We start from the raw sequence: 25,126 nt of genomic DNA, 5'->3' as shown, positions 1-25,126 counted from the left end.
GACCCCCTATATACAGAGGCAGGACACCAATATAAGGATGGCCATCCCGCCTGAGGAGAGGCTCATTGCGACGCTGAGGTACCTGGCTACAGGGAGGTCGTTTGACGACCTGAAGTTTGGGACCCTCATTAGCCCCCAGACGTTGGGGCGCATCATACCGGACACCTGTGATGCCATTGTGAAAGTCCTAAATTTCCACTACTTCAAAGTGAACAAATACACAACCCTTTTTTTGCCATGAAAAATCTATTTTTTTTTCCTCATTTTATTAATGTAACAACCAACATGGCTGTAAATAACGTTGTAAATATTGAAACTTATTATAAGCGTAACCAACCTGACTGCTTTTTAGTGTTTTACAAAACCAATAGTTAACTAGTATAGCAACCAGTTTTTTGTCGCCCAATAGATAGCCAGCTGCATGGTATACAGTGTGTCAGATGACGGACTGAACAGGCCAAGAAGCACATGGAGCAAGTGCAGATTGAGGCCCCGGCAAACAATAATCTGTCCTTGCGCCATGCGCTTAGTGACACTGCCCAACCAGCATCATCCGCACCGCATACCATGCAGTAGGTATTGGGAGAGGAAAGACTGTTTGATACTGTAATATTAATGTAAGTTCAAAAAATTTCAAATTGTTGAGAATAATCATCCTCGGGCAACATGGCTCTGTACAAAACCTCAGAAGCAGAGTATGTAGAGGGGTTGGTGGTTTCGGGACAAATGTAAGTGGGGTGGGATGGGATTGGCGCCATTCTTCCTGTGGCTTGGTAGGTTGGTGGTGGGTATGCCCATGGAATGTATGGGCCGCGGACGGAAGTAGAGGCTCTTTGGTCATCCTTGATGTGCTTGCCAGCTGTTTCAATTTACCCTGCATAATCTCATCGTATATGATCCCTTCTGCATGGAGTTGCTGTTCTTCCTCCATATTAATATACTGTAAAGTATAATTTTTGCTTTATTCTAGTTTCCAACAACGGTGGAGGACTGGAAGCCCATTGGTGATGAATTTGAAAGCTGGTGGACCACCCTAATTGCGGAAGAGCCATCGATGGGAAACACATACGCATTACCCCGCCTGCCCACAGTGGCTCCTTTTATTTCAATTACAAGGGCTTTCACAGTATTGTGCTGATGGCAGTGGTAAATGCGAACTATGAATTTATTTATGTTGATGTGGGGAAAAATGGCCATGCTTCCGATGGTGGATCCTTCAAGCAAACTGAATTTTATCACAGGCTCTCCACCAACCGTCTACATTTGCCATAAACAGCGGTTACGAAGCACAGCCCCAACTATGTCTCTGTGGCAGACGAGGTATTTGCTCTCCATGAGCATTTATTGAAGCCGTATGGACAAAGAGAACTGACCAAAGAGAAACGCATTTTTAATTATCACCTATCCAGGGCCGGGTGAATAGTTGAAAATGCGTTTGGAATTGTGTGCAGTCTGTTCTGGATACTCCATACGGCTGTAAACCTGTGTGTGGACAAAAAAAGATTCTGTTGTCATGGCCTGTTGTGCTCTGCACAATTTCTTCCGAAAAAGAAGTTCGGTACAAGAGCGGACAATGGGGATGACCATCGACAACCTGGAGTAACCACACAAGGGTGTCCAAATGCCCTCTGTTGCCACACCAACAGTGAGAGACACACTATCGAGTGCGCGGGCAAAACAGGTCAGGGAGCAATACCTGGCCTACTTTATTGGAGTGGGGGCAGTACCATTGCAGGAGGACAGTATCCTCTAAAGACCAGATTTACTTAAAAGATCCATAGAGGATGGTGGCTCACTCCCACCCAGGGTCCTCCAAAGACTCCTCCTCGGGGACGTGTCAACCAATAGACTTCTGGATGTTCGCTGGGGCTCTACTTCATGGAGGAACTCCATAAGATTATAGTACCATAGGGCATAGATTCCCAAACGCGGCCCTCAAGGCTCCCCAACAGCTCAGGTTTTAGAGATATCTATGGCTGAACACAGGTGACTTAATTAGTGCCTCAGTTAATTTGATTTAACCACCTGTTCTCAACCATGGATATCTCTAAAACCTGAACTGTTGGGGAGCCTTGAGGACCGTGTTTAGGAACCTCTGCCATAGGGTGCTATTGTAGAGGTCATCTGCCCCCGCTCCAGATGCCCATGATTCGTTTTCCTTCCTCCTCTCCTTCACATAAAGTCCTCAGGTTCTGGATCTGCTGTTTCACCCACTTGGGGCATGCCTCATCATGGCATCTGAGGCTATAGGTCACCATGTCGTCTATAGCAGCTGACTTTTTGTTTATTACTGTAGTTCCTCGTTTTCACGCGCCAAAGACACTCATGGGACCTATACAGCTCCAGGAACCCTGTAATAAACTGGCGCTCCCTTGCCCTTGTCATTTCTGCGGAAATAAAAAACAAAAACTGCTTTAATATATAGGTTTACGGTTGGAAAAGACCAACATTTTGTTGTTTATCAGTGTTTATTTTTTAAATGTTTATCACGGTTTATTTTTTAAATGTTGATACAGTTGAGTTTTTATTAAATTTAAGATGTTTTTAATAAAAATCTAAAAAAAGATTCATAAATTAATCTACATTAATCTGCACCAATGAGGGAACATTATATCTAAACAATGGTGTGTCAGGGGGATAAACATTGGTGGCACAGTGGTATAAACAATGGTGTGCCAGAAGGAGAAACATTGGTGGCACAGTGGTATAAACAATGGTGTGCCAGAGGTATAAACATTGCGGTGCCAGGGGGGGGCTAAGCATTGGTGGCAAAGTGGTATAAACATTGCAGTGCCAGGGCGGATAAGCATTGGTGGCACAGTGGTATAAACAATGGTGTGCCAGAGGGATAAGCATTGGTGGCACAGTGGTACAAACAATGGTGTGCCAGAGGGATAAACATTGGTGGCACAGTGGTATAAACAATGGTGTGCCAGGTGGGATAAGCATTGGTGGCACAGTGGTATAAACATTGCTGTGCCAGGGGGGATAAGCATTGGTGGCACAGTGGTATAAACACTGCGGGGCCAGGGGGGATAAGCATTGGTGGCACAGTAGTATAAACAATGGTGTGCCAAGGGGGATAAACATTGGTGGCACAGTGGTTAACAGGGTGTACAATGAGGTTTTATAATACAGTTATATACTCACTTGCCACTGCTCACAGACGATGTACACAATGCTGCTGTCTCTTCTCCGATGCGTCTCTCATAAAATGGAGTTCAGTGGCCAGGGATTTTTCAAGACCTTGTACATCGAATCGTTCATCGAGCAAAACAGCATACGATGTGTGTCACATCATACACGATAGGTCGTAATCTTACAGTTTTTCCATAAGATCTACGAAGCAGATTTACGACAGCGGGGAAACACATAGTTATCGTACAAATACCGCACACGATGTACACGATTGGTCATTATGATTGATCTAAATCAGCCATATCATGCAAAAAATCGCACCATGTATGGGCCGCATTAAACATAGTTAGGTCCACACAGATGTGACCCCATACAGCTAGCCTCAATACACCACGCAGTGCGACTTGCCTGATGTGAGAGAGCCGCCAGGCCACGTGCTACTCTGCTAGCGTCGGGCTTCTTTTTTCGCAGAAAATGCCTCTAAGTCGCAATGTGATGTGACTAGAACGCACGAGCATACTGTGATTAATTTGATATGCGACAGATGTATATCTGTGTGCACCTGAGTCTGTATGTGAACTACAACGGAACTTGTAATGAAAAAGCTGCAGGCCGCTACATTGTAGCACTTTGTACACAGATTCAGAGACTCAGTCGCACACAGATATACAAGTGTTGCATATAAAATGAATCAGCACAGTCTGAAACGCATTTTTGGCGAAAAAAAAGATGCCCGGTGCTAGCAGAGTCTCAAGGGACCTGGCGCTCCAAGACGGTTTTTTTTAGCGCAACTGCAAAGATGTATAAGGACACAGTCACAGTTTTCATGATTTTGTCTCAGTACCCCACAATTAAAGTGAAATTAAACAATGGGGAAGCAATTAAAGTGCAGACTTTTAAGGGGTTGAACAAAAATATTATATGAAACGTTTAAGAATTACAACCAGGTTTATACACGGTCTCCTATTTTCAGGGGCTCAAATGTAATCAGACAAATTAATTAATCTGCTGCTGTAGCCCATCCACTTCAAACGTTCAACATGTTGTATGTTCTAATATACTAATATTTTAACACATGGTTATTTCAATTGCTGAACCTTCCTGTCACCTTGAACCTATCTTGCCATTCTCCTCTGGCTTCTTTATATTTGCCCACTAAACTGATACCCACTCATTGTAATTTTATTTTAGGCATCACTCTCATAAACTCTAGAAGCTGAAATGCATAAAAATCACAACAGATCATCAGTTTCTAAGATACTCAAACCACTCCCCATCTGACACGCCACGGGCAAGGTCACTAAGATCACAAATTCTTCTGCATTCTAGTGGATGCTACACGTGAACAACAACTGTACCTCTTGACCATGTCTGCATGTCTTTATGCACTGAAATGCTGCCAAATGATTGGCTAATTAGATATTTGCATTAGCTAGCAGGTGTACCTAACAAAAGTGGCCAGTGAGAGTATATACACAGAAAGGTGCAAAAAAAAAAAAAAAACAGAAGCAAGGTGAGTCTACAGCTGCATTTGTGCTGCTGAGAGGCTATTTCACACTTTGTACAGTATCTAAATTATTTATTGCTTTATCCATCATATTTTGTTGCACTGTATTGTGCTACGGGTTCAGTATATATGCCCTACATTCACAATGTCGACAGTCATATTGTCGACATAGAGCATGTCTCCATTGACCAGAAAATCGACATGCTTGTTTTCTACTGATTCTGCCCCTAACCCAAATGAGAACCCTAACCCTTCATCTCCTGGAAATGTCAACATTTTTGCATGTGTTGCCATTGATGTCAACATTTTAACCATGTCAACATAGTCAACCTGTGGTGTCGACATTGTGAATATAGACCTGGTGAACAGAGACATAGGGGGGATTTCAATTAACTCACCCCCGCACATGAAGGGGGCGAGCTGCCATTGTGGGAAATCACATATTTTTGCTTGCAGCCCTGTGCAGCTGCGGAAAAAAATCCATAACTTGAAAGGGCGAGAACATATCTCCTAATGGACTTCCCCCCATAGAGACAGACTGCATACAGATTCTACAGCAGTGAACCACATCTGCATGTCAGGACAGAATGTTGCTGATAAAAGGCATGCCGCCAAAACTGTTTAGGTGGGTACACACTGCAAAGATATATCTGTAGATGGTCGTTCATATACACTAAACGACCATCACCTTCCAGGTAGCCACGGGTCCTCGCTGGCCGGGGATTGCTCCGCGACCCCCTCCCCGCGGCTGCATGTGTACCGATGATCGGCTGATCGCCTGTACACACTTGCCGACGCGATATGCCTGTGAACTAAGTCGTTGACAGACATATCGCTGGTACACACTGGCTGACGGGCTCCAGATATATTGGCCGATCAATTGCTCGCCCAATATATCTGTCAGTGTGTACCCCAGCATTAGAAATTGTTCTGCCTGGCACTGCTACCATCTGCAATGTATGGGATTTATGCACATGAATTAATTCCTACTAAGAACTAAAATAAAAATATACCAGATGTAAAATAAAAAAACTTGAAAACTACATCAGAGCGTTGAATGTTTTCAATATTTCAATAAACAAACGGACCTGTACACATGTATTTCATTTAAACGCACACACGCAAAGTGCTGACAAACTAGAGTAATGCACCAAAAAAAAAAATTATGTTTAAGGATTATTATTAGAAATAGTATGTTCAGCTTTGTGTGTGTTCTGATGATATAAATCAAGCAGCCTTTGTTAGACTGACTTCTATAAATAAAACATCAAAACAATTACACATTTTAAATGCAGCTGGTTGATCAGGTATAAAAATAAAGGACTGCACTTTGATAACTGTAACCAGATATGGAACTGTGGCTTATGCAAAGGTTCGCTGTAACAATTTATTTTTAGAAACATTAAAGTAAATGAAAACGAAAACTTGGTTAATCGAGTTATAGATAAATTGTTTTCTATTATTGACGCATAAAATAAAAGGATGAGGATTTTACACTTTTCTGTGCTGTGCTTATAACTGTCTGATTTAAGGAAGATCAAAGCAGTGAGCAGCATTTTTTCCCAAGTATGAGTTTTCTTCACTAACTTTTCCTCTGACTGCAGCTATGATAACTGTGTGATGGGGATAAGCACTAAGCCCAAAGGACAGGCGGTGCGCAGCAAGAAAGAATCAAACTCCCTCGTGCTTTTTGCAGGTCACTACCAAGGACCATGTTAGCAGATCCACACCAGACCCTTAACAGGCAGCTCTGCTGGTAGCAGTAATTAGCTTGGACAGATCTGGCTCGGAGAGTAGCAGAGAGGCAACATCATAATGAGCTCAGCTGGGATTAGCAGGACAGGGCAGGGAACTAACAGAGCTGAGGCATTCTGCACTGCGTATGTATCAAGGAGATCAAACGAGCATGGCTGCCTAGGTTATCCCCTCACCACCTCTTTCCAAAAATGAAGCAAGGCAGTGTGTAAAATTCTGGCTAATACAGAGCGACAACTCCAACAGATAAAAACACATTAATTAACACAGTCCCCGAATTGTGCAGTATTAATTTAGCTACGGCTTTGCCATATGTGTCACTGAATTGAAGAAAATGGTTTCAAAGTAGAAAAGCTAAACTGTTTGATCATCATACGCCCTTTGTTTACAATATTCATTTCCAAGGGATCATGTAAGCAGACTTAATACGAGATTCTACAAATGAAAAAAAAAAAAGTGCTAATATAATGGGAACATCAGCTTTGAATCTAGTAGTTATTGGCATGCTTATAAGTGGGGTGGTGGTATATTTGCATACGTAAGTAAAAAAAAAAAGTTATTTTCTGCTGCAATTGTGAGATGTACAGTACTGCTAGTCAATTATATTTTTGACACTTTTGTTTTAAATAAAGAAAAATTTAGCAATTCTCAGGACCACCCTTATATCTGAGCATATTTGATGTACCTTTAAACTTACAGAAAATGAAGTATGGACTTTATGTGTGTTTAGCAAATATCAGCAACAACCATTGCTAACAGGAACAGAAAATCCAGGCTACAGCCATGCAATCTCACCATAAGCTATAGAATGTGTGTTGAACAGCTCAGTGACTTTTAACTAGGGATGTGCAGGCTCGGTTCTACTCGGTTCCGTTCGTTTTTTTTTCCAGAATCTTATTGGGTTTCAGCTGTCACGAGTTTTGGATAGCCAATAAGATTCGGTAAAAAAAAACGAACGGAACCGAGTAGAACCGAGCCTGCACATCCCTACTTTTAACATAACATTATAATAGGAAGCCATGTTTCCAACAAGTCAAATTTATGCGATTCGAAAAGTACCCTGGTTAACTAGAAGTGTTGTTATTGTGAAGTGGAGAACAACTAAGAGCAACAGCTCAGCAGTGAAGTGGTAGGCCACACAAATATATTGAACCGCCGTATGTTAAAGGATTTTAGCACATACAGTACAAATCATCTATGCTTGCTCACTACCAAGTTCCAAACTACCTCTAGAAGCAACATCAGCATAAGAACAGTTTGTTAGAAGCTTTATGAATTGGGTTTTGATGGTCGAGTAGCTGTACACAAGCCACAGATCACCATGCGCAATGCCAAATGTCAGCTGCCGCCATAAACTCTGGAGCAGTAAACACTTGTTTCTGGAATCACAAATCATGCTGCACCATCTGGCAGACTGCCTAAATATATACTGCCGACTGCAAAGTTTGGTGGAGGACGACTAATAATCTGGGGCGGTTTTTCTATGGTCTGACCTGGGCCTATTATTCAAGTGAAAAAAAATCTTAATGAGACAGCATACAGTGACATTCTAGAGCAGGCCTGGCCATTCTATGGCTCTCCAGCTTTTGTGAATCTACAAATCCCAGTATACCCTACCACTGATCAGCTGGTAAAGCATGCTGGGACTTGTAGTTTCAAAGCAGCTGGAGAACTACAGGTAGGCCAGGTCTCATCTAGAGAATTGTGTGCTTTTAACTTTGTGGAAATAGTTTGGAGAAGGCCCTTTCCGGCACCTGCATGACAATGTCCCGTGCATCACAATTGGTTTGCCAAGTTTAGTGTAGAAGAACTTGACTGTACAGAGCTTTGATCTCAACACCATCAAACACCATTGTTATTAAAGAAATGCCAGCAGCAAACCAGGCCTTATTGCCCAATTTCACTAATGCTTTATTTAGCTGAAAAAACCCCCCAAAAAACACACACACACAATCTAGTTGACTTCCCAAAAAAGTAGAGGCAGATAGAGTTGCAAAGGGAAGGACCAAATTCATTTTAATGACTATGGTTTTGGAATAAGATCTCGCTCAATCAACTTATTGTGCCAACCCTATTCCTTTACCTTTCAGTCAATTAATATTTATTTAGCTGAGCAAAATGATCCTAACCAAACACAATGTAAACATTTGATGTATATCACAGTTTGATAAACATGGAATATAGACCTTATTTAAAACTAATTCATTCAAATACATGTTGCAACATATGTTGACAGAGAAGGGTAAAGCTGGCAAGGTACGGTTGACGGACAAGATTATTGTTCAATTGCACTACGCACTTGAGTTTTGAGTGGCCAAATCAGATGTTTAGAAATACATTCAGGCCTTTGAGGATTGTCCCAGTTGTTTTAGGCACTGTAGCTGTATAGTGTGGTAGAAAGAGAGGTCCACAGAAACAGACTTCCAATGGCCATTTTACACTATGCCCAATAAAAATCCTGTCAATTTTGGGCTTGTGTAGAAACAGACAAAACCTTGTCGTTTGTATTTGCTTTTGAATCAAGTTCTTGTAGAGTGTTCTCAATTCTCCATACAGAATATAGTAGTATTTACTTAATGAGCACCCAATAGAACTCCCTTATCTTGGACAAGACATTGCCCAAAACTGAGGTGAAGCAAGCTCTTTATAGAAAGTGTGTGATTAAGTACATTCTTTTTTGTACTTTCAGTGTGACATAATATTAACACCAGTGTTTACGACTTCAGAGTAAGGTTTCAAATGCAGTATTGGCAACTCAAGGAAGAGGTCTGATGCGAATTGTTTAAACTATACATACATGCATGGATCTGCTAACAGGCTGGAAAGTGAAATAATGTGTACCCAGTGATGTGACGGACGACCCCTCCCCTCCCCGCTGACAATTTCGGCGGCTGGTACACATTAAATGATCTTTTGCCCGCCCACCCGATAGGTCGGCTCCTGCCGCACCCCGCTGAATGGCATCGCAACATTGAGCTGCACGTAGGGACGACTTGTTGATGCGGCTGATGATCCCACAGGAGCGCGCTACAACCAACGTAGTGGTTACACATTAGACAATTTCGATATTATGTTGGTCTGATCCGTCGAATCGGGCCAAGAATCATCTAAGGTGTACCCAGCTTAAAGTGTGTTGATTAGAATGTTATAAACTGGCACTTACTTCTCAACTAACAGTTTCTTGTTTTCCCTCTTAAGGTGAGCAAGCTCATTCCAAACTGCATCTGAGTTTTCATGTCGGAGTTCAGAGGGATCAGGACGATGGAGGCGCCTTTTATGGACTTTATTTCTGTTGAAGATTAAAAAAAAATTCATATGTATTAATACTGTAGTAGGGAAATTACTTAAAGCATACAAACAGATGTAAATCTGTCCACAAATCAGAAATCATTAAAATAAGGGAACTGAGCATAGGAAGCATTTTTTCCCCCCAGACAGACATTTTTTGACTGCATCTCGTACATGTACTACAGGTTTGCCTGCCCTAAACTCACTGATAATAGTTTAAACCAAGCTAGACAGCAATACAAACAGTAATCTATTTTTTTTTACATATACACGGAGTTCAGAAAGTCCCTCCGCAGAGACTGTGTGCCAAGTGTGTGACAGACTCTGGCGGCTCCAGAGGTGGGGCTTTGACGCAGTCCAAAATTCAAATAGGGGAGCTACACCAACTGCCACCCCAAACGCTGCCAATCATTGCCGGTCGGGGCTCACTGGCAGCTGGTGTTGTTCCCCTATTTGAATTTTGGACTGTCAAACACTTAGCACAGAGTCACTACGGAGGGACTTTCCCAACTCCCTGGACATTTGTGCATTTGTAACAGGGCATAACTTCATAATGGATCAACTAGCATTTTAGGCTTTGTAGACCTTTTATTGCACTGGTTCACAAAGTCTGTTTTTGAATAAATCAACTGGATGAAAAAATATATCATTTTATTACAGAAGCAATGGGAGCAACACTCTATGCTACCAACACCCGAAAACAAAATGTCAAATTAGCTCTGACCGTACACTGCCATTACTAAACTGCAGCAAATATAATGAACTATCCTGAATATAATTATGAAATTCTTCATCCCCTGGCTACCTGGCCAATACAATGGATTGAGAGATGAGCTGTGACATCATTGAGAAGAAAACATGACCTTAATTCCAGATTTCAAGCAAACCTCTGTTTACCATGCCATTAGTGTTCAATCACAATCAAATAAATTGGGCAAGCATTGCTCCAAAGCAGTGTGCATGGAAAAAAAAAAAGTGTATAATGCCCCATATGCAGAATGTGCGCCTTGCTTGCTATTAGCCATCATCATCAGTGTTCTCACTAGCAACTCCAAATAGGCATTTATTTGCTTACGTCCAGGTCTGCATAGCCAGCATGTGTGTGAACTAAGTAAGAATGCCCCATTTCAACCCGGCCCTGCCACTTAGGTCATAAATGTAGACATTGAAATGCTTGGGACTATGAATCACGCATACATGCTTCCATTTTTAGAGCATGCAGTGTTAATTCACACGTGATACGCTCCACAAACGGATGTACGTTCAACTTTGCATCAACCCCTAAATGTGTACATTTGCTCCAGGGCACTATAACTGCATCACACAACTATTAGGAATGAACAGTACTAGGAAGGATCAATAAGGTAACAAGACCTCTCACGTGTGTAATGTTCTCCATTTCATTTTAATTTCCCACTACGCCAAAGCAGGTAGACCACTGCTTCTCCTCACACCCATTAGACCTCGCCTTATAATCAGTCGTTTTACTGTCCCATCATCAGTTGTAAGATGGCGGGGCTGACAGAAACATGGTCAAACATTGCGGTGCGTAGTGTGATCAGATTTCTGTGTCTAAAGGGCACATCAGCAGCTGAAATTCATCGCCAACTTGTCAAGGTGTACGGTGGTAACGTCATGTCACAGAAACAGGTTTGGTGCACTGTTTTGATAAAGGCAAGACAGTTATTCAAGATGAGCAGCGATCCCGCCGGACAAGCATGTCCACCACAGATATAAAATGGTGCTGCATTTAAGTTCTGATTCAGGAGAACAGAGGCATTTGAGTTAGGTAAAGAAATTTGTCTAAAATGACCTAGGTTGTTGCAAACAGGTGTCATATTGCTGCACAATAATGCCTGGCCACACTCAGCCAACCGCATGCGTGAATTTTACCGTGCTAGCATCCGGAGGTACTGGACCATCCTCCCTACAGCCCTGATCTGGCAATGATTTCTTCTATGCAGAGATAGATGCCTTGGTGTACCGTTGGAACACATGCGTAGACGAGTATGGGGACAACGTGGAAAAATTAATCTGTACCAATGTCATACTTATTTATTATAAGTATATGTTCAAGTTGAACTAATTTACACAATGAGAGGTCTTGTTACCTTATTTACTGAACCACTCTTGTATATACCAGTAGAACTAGACTATGAAATGTTGTGGTAAAAGTCATCAACTGCATGAAAATTGGGATAACTCGTTAAAAAGTGCATTTTCATTTATTTATGCCTTTTTCTGATCGGCACAGATATTTGATCTATGTTCTCAATGCAAATCAGCAATGTGGGATTATTATTATCAGTCACTTATACAGCGCAGCATATTCCATTGCACTTTACAATTGAAAACAAACAGTAAAGAAACATGACTGGGTAAAAACAAACAGAAATAGAGCTAGGAGGGCTCTGTGCGCAAGCTTACAATCTATAGGAAAAGGCATTTATACACAAGAATAAGTGCTGCCTGCAATCTAAATGGACCAATATGCATATTGCATACTGGTCCAGCAAGATTGCAGAGGTTCTTGGTTGGCTGTATGGACCAGTCACACAGGAATGTTGGCCAAGGGTCAGGAGGATGTGAAAATGAAGAAAGAGAAAATATGTATAGTTATGTGTGGACAGTATAGAGGGGATGTAATTGGGTAGAATAGCTTATGGAGGTTACATGGGTGACTCTAGAATTTAATTAGCTTGTCTGAAGTAGTGAGTGTTCAGGGAATGCTTGATGGTTTGGAGACTAGACGAGTCTTACTGGGTGAGGGAGGGTATTCCACAGAATGGGTGCAGCCTGAAAATAGTCCTGTAGCCGTGAATGGGAGCAAGTAATACGTGTGGTTGAGAGACGCAGGTCTTGTGCAGAGGTCGGGTAGGATAACTAGAAATCATAAAGTAAGTTAATGCGAACAGCTAGATTATTATGAGCTATATATTTCTGATGAGGTAGAGAAGACATGACCTGAATCTCCCTTCCCCAATAGGGCAGGTCCCCCAAGAACATTCTCAAGTAACACTATAGTAACAGATGCTGCCTGTTCACACTGTAGTTTATAACCCTGGCCTAGAACCAGGATACTGAGGCAACACAAAGTTAGAATCTGAGCATCCACAATGGAAAATAAACACTTATATTGGGGGTTTCTTTTTGATTTGGTTGTTTTATAATTTTCAGGTGCCCTACAAGCACATCTAGTGGTTTCCGGGCACAGCACAGCAATCAGAGAATGTCAGTCCCACGATACAGATGTGTCCTCATACATCTAGCCTTAATATGGCACGCAGCGTGACTTGCCTGTCGTGAATGAGCCACCGGGTTCCGTGCTACTCTGCTAGCGTTGGGAGTCTTTCTTTGCTGTAAATATGTCTAGTGCAGGATACACACTGCCAGATATATTGGCCAATCAAATGATCCGCCAATATATTGTGTGCGCGTCGGCCAGTGTGTACCTGCGATATGTCTGAACAACATCGTTCACAGACATATCACGTCGGCTGTGCTGACCGCCCGTATACTTGCAGAAGATGATCACTCGATCTGCAGCTATATCTTTTAGTTGTGCACCCAGCTTAAGTTACTATGCGATGCGACTAGTACGCACCAGCAGACTGTGCCGATTCATTTGATATGCAACACTTGTATATCTGTGTGCACCTGCGTCTGTATATGAAACACAACGGAACTTGGAATGAAAAAAGCTGCAGCCGCTACATTGTAGCACTTCGTATACAGATTCATAGACTCAGTCGCAACAGATATAAAAGTGTTGCATATCAAATTAATTAGCGCAGTCTGCTGGTGCTTCCTAGCTGCATTGCACTGCGACTTAGTCGCATTTTCGGCAAATAAAGTTACTTGGCACTAGCAGCTAAACCTGTGCAAAGTAGTGGTTAGGGTGCCCAAACCACTGTCAGGACACCCAAAAATACAGACTTTACAAACATTTATTCTCGCAACTCAGGAGGCTGTGAGAAGAAAGGTGTCCCCCCACAGCTTTAGGCGTCCGAACGGAGCAACAATTGAATTTCTCTGTCAGGCGCCAGCAGGGGGCGTCTGTAACAATTAAATCGCCCCCAAAATGCAGGCTTCTTTGGAATTTGATAGACTATACAGTATATAGATGTGTCCACATACATTTTACTTCCTTGCGCGTTAAACAACCCTTTTAGTTGTGCCACGCCGTGACTTGGTAGTGCCGAGCATGTTTCCGTGCGCCTTTTTACCTTCGAATGTGTCGTATTCACTAAGTGATGCAAATAGTACACAAGGAACTTCTGCTGATTAAAATGATATATGGCATGCCTATGTTCTGTGTGCATGCAAAATGCTATGTTACAGTGTCACAGCCGCACGCTCGGCGCTACTGAGTTACACAGCGCTCAAGCATTGTTTATCGCGACTTGTAGCATACGGAGGTAAGATGTATATGGCACATCTGTAAATGCAATAATTAGCCTGTAGAAAGGTAAGTGAAATCACCTATATCAAAACAGAGTCAAATGCTGGATTTTATGGACTTGCTTGTACAGAATAATAGAAGAGGGTACACCTCAAACATTAGAGGAATGAAAATGTTGGAAATGTATTCTTAATTGAATATCCTTGTGGCAAAGACCATATCACATTGGCATACTTAATATATAGATATCCAATTCTGGTGATTTAAAAACACAGCATCTCTCACCTGGAACCTTCCTCTTCATCTTGTTCGATTTGCTCTTTGAGAGCTCTGTAATTAGTCTGCAATGACAGCAACCTCTCTTTACGTTTTTCATGTGCTTTTCGGATCTCTATGTTTTCCTGAATCTGGAATAATAGTGTGACATACCATATTTTAATGCATTGAAATAACTGGCTTTATAAGTGAAAGAGAAGCATGTAAAAGTTATTTCTGTGATGTGAAAGTCACAACTGTACAATTTTTTGTCATTTAGTTATAGCACATGAAGGATCTTCCAAGAATTCAAAATGGGCAATTTTAGTACAATCTACATCTCACAAATTGCACAGGTTCCAGCAATTTAGAATCAATCTTCTGGTAAGAAGCCAAGCATTACACACAAATCACATTTAGTAAATATTATTGCTTTGATTATTCTTTAATTTATATATACAAGGAGTAGGCATAAAAAAAATATCACAATTACAGAGTTTAAGTACTCCACACAACAGATACTTTTCTAATAGCGCAGTTTTATAGTAAGTATGAAATTAAAGTATAGGTGCGTATCCACTAATAGATGGAGAAACGAGAGCACGATTACGACATTGTAATCGTGCTGTCGTTTCAGTCTGTGATGTGCCTACACTGAACATTCAGTCGTTCAGTGTAGACACATCAATAATCCCCAAACATGCTGAACCTGATGTGATCATCAAGTTGACCAGCATGTACGGGTGAGGATAGATGTCAAAAACGACCAGTGGTTATGCGCATCGCTGGTCATTTTTGACACTTAAATGCCCAATTTGCGGCCAACTACTGAGCGATTGCACGATTTTGAAGTCGTAATCATGCAAGCGCTCAGTAAGGTCGCATAATTGATACGCACCTTAACAGTTGATCAACTTCAAAACCTATTCTTACTTAAACTAGCTATATTGTTCCAGAAGTAAAAAATAAAACCTCAGCAATGCAGATGTGAATATGTCCATGTTGGAATCAACCAACCTAGTAATGGAATCTAATCTTAGCTGGATATATCATGGCTGATAAGGAAGGCATCCAGTCCATATTTAAATTTAGATAATAAATTGACCAACACTTTCCTAGGTAAACCATTCCATAGACAGACTAAGAATATATCAATCTGTTATTTGGGAAATACCATCTGTATGTGGCTCTCCTATATCAGTTAACCAGAAGAGAATTTTAGTAGCTCAATTGTAAACAATCATTAAACCTGACGTTCCTTATAAAATCACATTGATTTTTAGGAGTTGAGCTAAGGCACACAGCTGATTTTTAATCTCTGCATAGTGCGCCTGCCGAGCTGAATCGCACATATCCACACTTTGGAGGGAATTCAATCAGCTGCAATAAGCCACTTTTCCATGAAAAACGGCTTATGAGAATTTGAATTTATCATGCAATCCTATTAGCCACGACTTTTCGAAGATGCTAAGTCTCCATACAAATATTTGTGAAAAGTTTTCACCAACTACTTGGTAGGTTAAAAGTTATGCAAAACCTCGATTTTTGGTTAAAAATATCGAGACGCCCGCCTTAATGACTAATTAGGCAAAAATGATTTGTTAAATAGCTTATTTGGCAAATAATGACGTAATATTTGGGGTGAAAGTACAAAATACTAGAAAATGGGTTAATTGATATGGGACAGGTATATGGGGGTGCTATATGAATGGGACAAGTGTTTTTAAGATTGCAGGTGGGTGTAAGAGGAGTATTTTCAAAGTTTTTAAAAAAAATGCCTTTAACGGACACAAATATATACTTATAGGCATTTTTATGCACCCCCAATTTCAAAAGAACATTTATTTAGCAAAAAAAACACACCTGCTTTCTGTCATTTCACTGTTTTAGAAACATGCATATCACAGTCATTTGACACATTATGAACCCCAAATATTTTTATTATGGACACCAATATACTGTTATATTGTTAACCTATATCAGTTTGGCTTTTTTGGGGTTACAGACAGATATTCCCATTTTTACCTATACTTATCCCGGCAAAATAAATGGAAAATTTTTGCGCGTTTGCCTCTTTGCAACTTTTGTAATAGGATTGCGCAAAAACCGTGGACGCGCATAGCTGCCATAAGCAGTGAAAACCCTGCGAAGGGTGCAATAACTTAATGTGTGTTACGTTATTGCATTAACATAACTAATTTACTTAAGCTTTGTCTGGTGATGTAAGAAAAATCTCCACCATAGAGGATAATGGCTATAGAAATAATTTATCAGAAGCTAACCTTTGTCTTCATGGAGGGATGCTATGGTCATTTTGTGGAAATTAATTATGTGCAATAAACTGTGTAAGAGAATTAGAGAGTCTTTTCTTAATCTCCATTGTCCTGGGGCCTCAATAAATATATGACAAGTACTGTACAATATTACAGTAAAGGACAGTGCAGAACATTACAACCTATTGAAAACATGAGGGAAAGGCAAGTAGTGTACAAAAAATATAATTTGTTCATTGCATAGATAAACGTGTAAGAATGACTGTACTTTAACTTGAACTTCAGTGTTAAACCTTTTAATTAACATGTATTTTACATGCTTTCAAATGCATTCTTTTTCCATTTAAAATATTCATACACATATAAGAATAGGTCTTATCTGACTGTGTAAAGGAAAGATGTAAAGGTAAAACCTGTGGAGAGGCACACACCAGGGGGTTGCACAGTGTGTATATTAGCATAGTAGATAATTACTGGAGGTGGCAGAAGTCTTGTGAACGGCAAACAGGTGTTAAAGTAAAACATGAAAACCGTGACATGAAGGGCAAGTCAACATTTAATATAAACTTTGGTAAATGTAATATAGTAAAATTGATTTGTCTATTTTGTTGTTTTTCTATGTTTTAATCCTACAGAACGGCATGAGGGCAAAGTGTTTAGTGTACATATGGAAGAGATATCATATGTGCTGGGTACAGGACAAAGTACTGTTTCTCACGTTTGCAATGAAGCATCTCTGTGTCTCATGTCTAAACTTGCAAAGTAGTCAGTGTTACAGAAGGCATACGGGCTGGTGACTGGTCATTTGCAAACTAATTTTGAGCAGCTTGACTTTTACAACTGTCATTTACAGCTTAAAGATAAATAAAGGATTGCTATCAAGACAATAGGTAGGTGTAGAGCAATTCAGATGCACTTTCACTATAATACCACTTTTACACCAAAGTCCCGGGTCTGACCGGGGATTTGGAACACGTTTCCAACCCGGAACAGCCCCGCTTTTACACCGCGGCATAGCCCGGGTCAGCACTGACCCGGCTCTCCGGGGCAGGTGAGCGGCGCTTCTTCCCCTCCTTCCCCCTCCGAGACCTACTTACCTTACTCTGCAGCAGTCCGGAGGCAGGAAGGATGGGTGAGGTGCGTTGTTCCGCCCTGGTCGGCCTGGCAGTGGACACGTGGAAATTATGTCATCTCCAAGCACCACTGAAGCTGGCCAATCAGGCGACATGCGGCGTGACCCGTGTCATTGTGACCTGGGCCACACCGTTTACATTGCAGGATGACACGGGAACGACCCGTGCTCAACCCTGCAAGCTAGCCGGGACGGATCCCCGGGTCACTGGACCCGGGTTGATCCGTTTACACCGACTAAAATCCTGGGTTGATGCGCGTTCACGTGCATCAACCCGGGATTTTTCAGTAGGTGTAAAAGGGGTACAAATGAATAAAAACCTCTTACAAGGGCCATCCAAATAGAATACAAACTTTTGTGAACAAAACTTGCAAGTATGCAAATGTTAAAAAGAAATAATAGAAGTAGCACCCGACTTACACATTAAGGGCCAAATTCAATTAGCCATGGGTTACCCCAACTTTTTCCTATTAAATTAGAAATCCTCATTAAGTTAACATGGGTCTCGTTAGGAGTTAATGTGGGCATTATTTCGCATCTTCTGAGTAGGTGCAAAGTAGGTGGAAAAAACCTATTTTAAGATAAAAATGTTGGGACTTGGTTCAAAACATCAAGGGGTATATTTACTAAAGTACTAAAGTGCGGGTTTTTATAAGTGGAGATGTTGCCCATAGCAACCAATCAGATTCTAGCTATTATCTTCAAGAAGGCGCTAGATGAATGTTAAGTAGAATCTGATTAGTTGCTATGGGCCACATCTCCACTTCAAAAAATCTGCACTTTAGTAAATATACGCCCCAGTTCACCCTCTAGTAATTAATATGGCACCTAGAAGTGATTAAATAGTCAAATTAAAGTAAAGCAATGTTTGAGGCGAGTTTCTTCAAAAAGCTTAAGAATGGATTAAATGATGTGGGACAGGACCTTTTTAGAGCCCCAAATACTTTGCTTATAGTCACTGCCTTTTATACAATCCTACCATCTTACTGGTGATTTTGGGGGGTTCTGGGTGATTTCCCCACTTTTCCTCCATTACCTCCACGATTAACATTTTCTAATTTAATAGAGACTGGCGCTGGAGCACTTATGCTGACAATAGCACATGTAATGTATCCTGCGGTTCAATCTCCGCTGCGGCTAAATGAATCAGACCTTAAACGTGACAGGCCTAAGTTGCTACCCACAATGGTGTTTTAAATGACATTTTGTGTTTTATATTTCCCATGTCTGACCAACTCTCCATTTAATAATCGTCACCTCCTGACATCCCACTATTATTTTGAAAGAGAATAACTTACCTTTGAACGCATACAAACTGAGGAGCTTGCTAAACTAGATTTGATTAAGTATTTCATGTAGAAAATAGAAAAATATGGTTACTTTGTGCAAAATTACAATTTATACTCTTAAAGCTGGAAGTTTCAGTGTGTTAATGCTCATGAAATGCCTTCAGCTTAATTAAAGAACTATTTTTCCCTACTTGCAGAACTGCGGTTTTTACTTTGGTAGGCCGTGGTTTATATGGCTTTATAGCATTCACCTTAATCTGCAATGTCTTTTCTAAATGTTCAGCCCTCTTTTCTGCTATCTTAAGCTTCTTTAACTCTTCTGACTCTCTGGAAAAGCCCTTTGGGGACAGAGACCTTGAACGTTTCACAGGTTGCACCTGGAGAATAAAACAAGGACATGGTTGAAGGAGTTGAACATTGGATTATGAAAGACATGCAAAATTAAAGAACAAGTAATTGAGAATACTAATAATGAATTATAAAAAAATCCTGCCTGGAATACTGGAGAAATAACAAGCAGAATTACCACAGTGCTACCGCTAAAGGTTTCTCTGTGACTCGTTAATGAGAATATTCATTTACATTTACATTGTTTCTTTCAGAATAATGATGTCCCATTAGGGAAGACTAAAGGGTTATAGACTCAGGAATGTAAGAAACCTCATTAGAAAGGAGGGGATAGAGGATGGTCTAATTGCTCTATAAGGGTCCAAGGTTACACTTGATAGGACAACCGGAAACAAGAAGGAAAGGATTTTTTTTCTCTTTGAAATAGTGTAACATACTGTGAAGAATAAGGAACAATATGCTTCAGGAATATAAATACAAAAGACAGAGCATCTTATACAGTAATGACCATATGGTCATTAACTGTAATGTTGCTAACTAGAGACAAGAATATCTGTTTCCATTATATAAAGCACTGTACAACAATCTGGTAAGAGATATATAAAAAGTAACGGGTATTAAACTAAAATGTATTGTCATACATGATTTTTCCTTTCCTTACAGACTGCTGTATACCAAAGTGATTAAATAACACACATGTAAAAGTCTCAGCTGATGTTTGGTGGTACCTTAAAAGTAGACCGGTAATATGATGCTATAATAAGTTACCAACTCAAATGAAAAGGCTAATAAAGCACTTACATAGGAGAACAGTGGTTACTCATGTCATATGAAATGGCTCACAATAAATGGCTAGTATAAGTGAAAGAATGTTTAAACTTTTTGGTATGTACCTTATTACATATGACATTTAAATTTCTGTCTTCAACAATTCTTGGAAATAAAAGGCAATTATAGCAATAATGTAGTCACAAAATTGACTCATTTTACAATCAACAGTAATTTTACACTATAATTGGAATAGAAAATGTCTTTATAACCTTTAATAAATAACCTCAAACATTGACAAATTTTAGGAAAGAAAAGGAGTTTGTCAAGCTTACATGTGCGGACAATGGCAGATAGTTGTTGATGAGAAGTCAAGGGTTGAGAATATTTATTTAAAAAGCTTGAAAGGCATCAAAGGCATAAAATGTAGTAGAATGAATAGACAAGCAGAAAGAGACCAGCTTGAGACTGTGCCTTTCATGCAATACATACTCATTTAAAATGTGAGTATTTTTGAGAATACAATGCATGGAACCATTAATTCAGCATTTTAAAATTGAAAAAAAAAAAACACAACAGCAGCTAATAACATTTAGGTCCATACATGTTTGGACACTGACACAGTTTTGTTATTTTAGCTATTTACCACAACATACTCGAGTTGCTATTATATAGTAAAATATGTTTTTAAAGAGAATCCAGTCAGGATGCCGACGTACGGGATGCCAAACGTCAGTATACAGATACCAGAATCCCAACGCCACTCTGAGTACCGACGCCAGTATCCCGGAGGTATCAAGATACAGACGTCGGTATCCCAAAGTGAAGTATGCGGGTTATGGTTAGCGTTAGGCCAGGGATAGGAGGTTAGGTTTAGGGACCTGCTGGGGTGGGGGTTAGGGACCGACCAGGAATGGTTAAACTGCGGGGAGGGGAGGATAGGGTTTGGCACTGCCCGGGGATGGTTAGGTTTATTGGGTGGAAAGGCGGGGGGTTTGGTTTAGGCACCACCAGGGGGGGCGGGGAGGTTAGGGTTAGGCACCACCAGGGGGGGAGGTTAGGGGATGAAAGGGGAAGGTTAGGCTACTTGCCAGCCCCTGTCGGGAATTGCCACATCGGGATGCCGCTGTGTCTTCTGACTGCCGTCATCCCATCCTCCGGTAAATTTTACAGATTGCTTTTAAAGAGCAGCTTGAATTTGAGGGTAATTAACATTCAAATTAGGAGGGAGGGTTTAGGAATTCCATCTGTTTAATATGTAGTCCCCTCTTTTTCAAGGGAAGAAAAAAGTAATTGGGCAATTGACTGAAAAGTTGTTTCATAGACAGGAGTGTGCTATTCCATCATTATTTGTCAATTAAGCAGGTAAAAGGTCTGGAGTTGATTCCAAGGGTGGCATTTGCATTTGGAAGCTGTTGGTGTGAAGCCACAACATGCGGTCAAAGGAGCTCTCAAGTCAACTTAGGATGCAAAAATAAAAACATCCATCAGAGAGAGAGCGGTAAATTTAGGAGTGGCCAAATCCACAGTTTGGTACATTCCGAAAAAAAATAAAAAAATGCAATGGTGCCCCTGGCAACACAAAAAGGCCTAGACAGCTACGGAAAACAACGGTGTAGAATTGCAGGATCCATTCCATGGTGAAGAAAAACCCCTTCACAACATCCAGCCAAGTGATGAACACTCTCCAGCAGGCAGGCATAGGATTATCCAAGTCCTCTATATAGAGAAGACTCTATGAGAGCAAATACAGAGTGTTAACAACAAGGTGCAAACCATTTATAAGCCTCAAGAGGAGAAAAAACAAACAAACATTATACTTTCACCAAACAAAAAAAAAAAAATGTAAAAAAGCCAGCAGTTCTGGAACAAAATTCTTATGACAGATTAAATTAAGATCACTATATAGTTCTATTGGTAATGCGAGCTTAATCAAGTACTGATCATGTAGGTTGGGAGTTGCTATACTATTGAGGTGACCACAATCCTTTATTAAAACTGTTTATTAGTACACGTTAAAAATGTAAAACTAGTCAGCGCTCACCTATTTAATATGTACAGAGCTTAAGTTAATGGCGGTGCTTTTAATGTATATCCCCCCTTAGTATATTGTTGTTTCAAAGCTACATGTACTAATAAAAGTGTTAATCCAAACCATTGTCTATGTTGCAATATTTTCTAGGTCAATTGTTGATGTTGCAATATTTTCTAAGTCATCATATACACATCTCTCTGATATTGTCCAATGATATTTATTCAAATATAAATAGTAATATTATAAAAAATGTGGCTTAGCCTGATTAAAATAGATTTCAACAAGACAGGGGAAGGGATGGACACATGCGGTAAAGGGGCAGTACAGGTGGGGATTTGGGGTAAAAATATAGAGTTATGGTAGACTTAAGCAGTCCATCCACTAGCAGACCTCAAAACGACTGCACAATTACGACATTGTAATCGTGCAGTCGTTTGTCAATCTGTGATGTGCCTTCACTGAACGAGCACTCGTTCAGTGTAGGCACATCAATCATCTGCAAACATGCTGAACCTGACGTTATCGTCAGGTTGTCCAGCATGTTTGCCCGATGATAGATGTCTAAACAACCAGTGGGAGCGCGCATCGCTGGTCGTTTTAGACATTTCTTTAAACAATCTGCAAACGATTTTCGAACGATTGAACTATAACAATATCGTTATCATTCAATTTAATCGCCTAGTGGATGGGCACCTTTACCTAGATAACTCCTTTTCTTTGAGGTCCATAGGGACCACGGGGATACCATAGGGGATATGGTTGGTAGACCAGGCACCAAACAGTTAAAGCTTTGGCTCCCAGAATGCCCCGGGTCCTCCTCCATATATACCCCACCTCTAGCCACAGCACTTCAGTTTAATTAGCAAGCATAAAGGCAGGAGAAGGAAAGAGGAGAAGGAAGAACAATCGTACACAAGATGAGGAAATCTGTGACCGAAAGAAAAACACCCAATGAAGCCATGTGCATCAGGGTGGGTGCCCTGTGGGCCCTATGAACCTCGAAGAAAAGGAGTTATCTAGGCAGTCTACCATAACTCTATATTTCTTCTTCGGGGTCCATAGGGATCCACAGAGGTACCATGGGGATGTCCTAAAGCAGTTCCCCTAGGGTGTGGGACGCTCCTGAGCAGAAAGGAGAACTCGTCGCCCAAAGGAAGCATCCCGAGAGGCAAAAGTATCAAAGGTATAGAACCTATGAAAAGTGTGGACAGAAGACCACGTGGCAGCCTTGCATAATTGTTCAGCAGAGGCACCACGACTGAATGCCCACGATGGCCCTACAGACAGAGTAGAATGCGCTGTCACCGTGCTTGGGACAGGAAAATCAGCCTGTGTATATAACTGGGAGATAGTCATGCATAGCAATCTTGCCAGAGTCTATTTACTAGCTGGCCATCCTCGTTTGTGAAGACCATATAATACAAAAAGAGAATCTGATTTTCTAACAGCATTCGTATGCTCCACATAAATACGGAGAGCACGAACTACATCCATGGAGGCTTCACCTACAGAAAGGTCTGGAGCCTGAAAAGCTGGAACAACAATTTCTTCATTCACATGAAAACGGTACACTAGCACCTGAGAAAAGTAACCCTCCCTTGTACGAAGAACAGCTGGTGAAAAATAAAAAATGGGGAGCGACAAGAGAGCACTGCCAAATCCGAGACTCTGCGAGCAAATGAGAGAGCAAGAGGAAAAATTGCCTTTGCTGTCAACCACTTTAAATCTACAGTCTAAAAAGGTTCAAATGGGGACACCTGTAACCCGTTAAGAACCAAAGCCAATCCCACGGTGCTACCGGTGGAACAAATGGAGCCTGAACCTGCAGAACTCCTTGGAAAAAAATTCTAACATCTGATAATGAAGCAATCTTTTTCTGGAACCAGACTGATAGTGCAGACATATGCACTCTTAAAGTAGCCAGGCAGAGATCAATGTCTAATCCTGCCTGCAGAAAAGCCAGAATCCTGGAAATTCTGAATACTTTAGGTTCATATCCCTTATGGGAACGCCACTGACCAAAAGAATGCCAAACCCTGTAATAGATGTGGGCAGGGTTCCTTGCCCTAAGCATCGTCAAAATTATATAACCAAACTGGAAAACCCCTTTGTTTTTAGGATGATCGTTTCAAGAGCCACGCCGTCAAAGCTAGACGGGACAAGTCCGGATGTCGGCAGGGACCTTGCGTTAGCAGATCCTGCCACAGAGGAAGAGGATACAGACCATCTACTGACAGATTCTGTATGTCGGCGAACCAATGACGTCTGGGCCAAGCTGGAGCCACCAGTATTACTGTTCCGCCTTCCTGCTTGAATTTCCTGAGAACTCTTGGAATCAGGGAAATTGGAGGAAAGAGATACGCCAACCTGAAGTCCTATCTTACTGCCAGTGCATCCACAAAGGCTGCTGATGGGTCTCTGACCTGGACCCTTACCTGGGCGCCTTGTGGTTGTGGCGTGATGCCATGAGATCTCTCTCTGGTAGATCCCATTTGTTTACCAGGAGCTGAAACACTCCCAGATGGAGAGACCACTCTCCGGCGTGTATGTCCTGGCGACTTAGGAAATCTGCTTCCCAATTAAGTATTCCCGGAATGAATATTGCAGAGATGGCCGGAAGATGACATTCTGCCCAAATAAGAACCTTTGTCACTTCTTTAATGGCTGCATGACTTCTTGTGCCACCTTGATGATTGAGGTAGGCAACAGTCGTCGCGTTGTCGGACTGAATCTGGACAGGCCTGCCCTGAAGCTGGTCCTGTGTCCTGACAAGTACTTTGTATACTGCTCGCAGATCCAGAATGGAATTATTTAAAAAATTTACAAAGTCGCAGATGAAGCACAACTTGGCGTTAAAAAAATCTGCAGCCTCTGCACCGTTGCATTTCGCATACAGATTCAGACTCATTCGCACACAGATGTACAAGTGTTGAATA

General features: G+C 41.1%; 1 protein-coding gene across 5 annotated transcripts in view; it reads right to left on the bottom strand.

The window, feature by feature from the left end:
* The window catches only part of CNTLN (centlein), a 505,942-nt gene that overhangs the window by 225,300 nt on the left and 255,516 nt on the right, over positions 1-25,126 (bottom strand). For all 5 annotated transcript variants that reach the window (XM_088457338.1, XM_088457337.1, XM_088457336.1 and 2 more), the window contains exons 11-13: positions 19,291-19,416; positions 14,376-14,497; positions 9,564-9,689 (exon numbers count right to left, since the gene is read on the bottom strand). In XM_088457338.1, the coding sequence (XP_088313464.1) occupies positions 9,564-9,689; positions 14,376-14,497; positions 19,291-19,416 (374 nt within the window). The remainder of the gene's footprint in view (positions 1-9,563; positions 9,690-14,375; positions 14,498-19,290; positions 19,417-25,126) is intronic.

The sequence above is a fragment of the Taudactylus pleione genome, unplaced genomic scaffold (genome assembly GCF_031769625.1).
Source record: "Taudactylus pleione unplaced genomic scaffold, aTauple2 ptg000757l, whole genome shotgun sequence".
In the NCBI taxonomy this organism is placed as follows: domain Eukaryota; kingdom Metazoa; phylum Chordata; class Amphibia; order Anura; family Myobatrachidae; genus Taudactylus; species Taudactylus pleione.
This window is presented reverse-complemented; position numbering and strand designations above follow the sequence as displayed.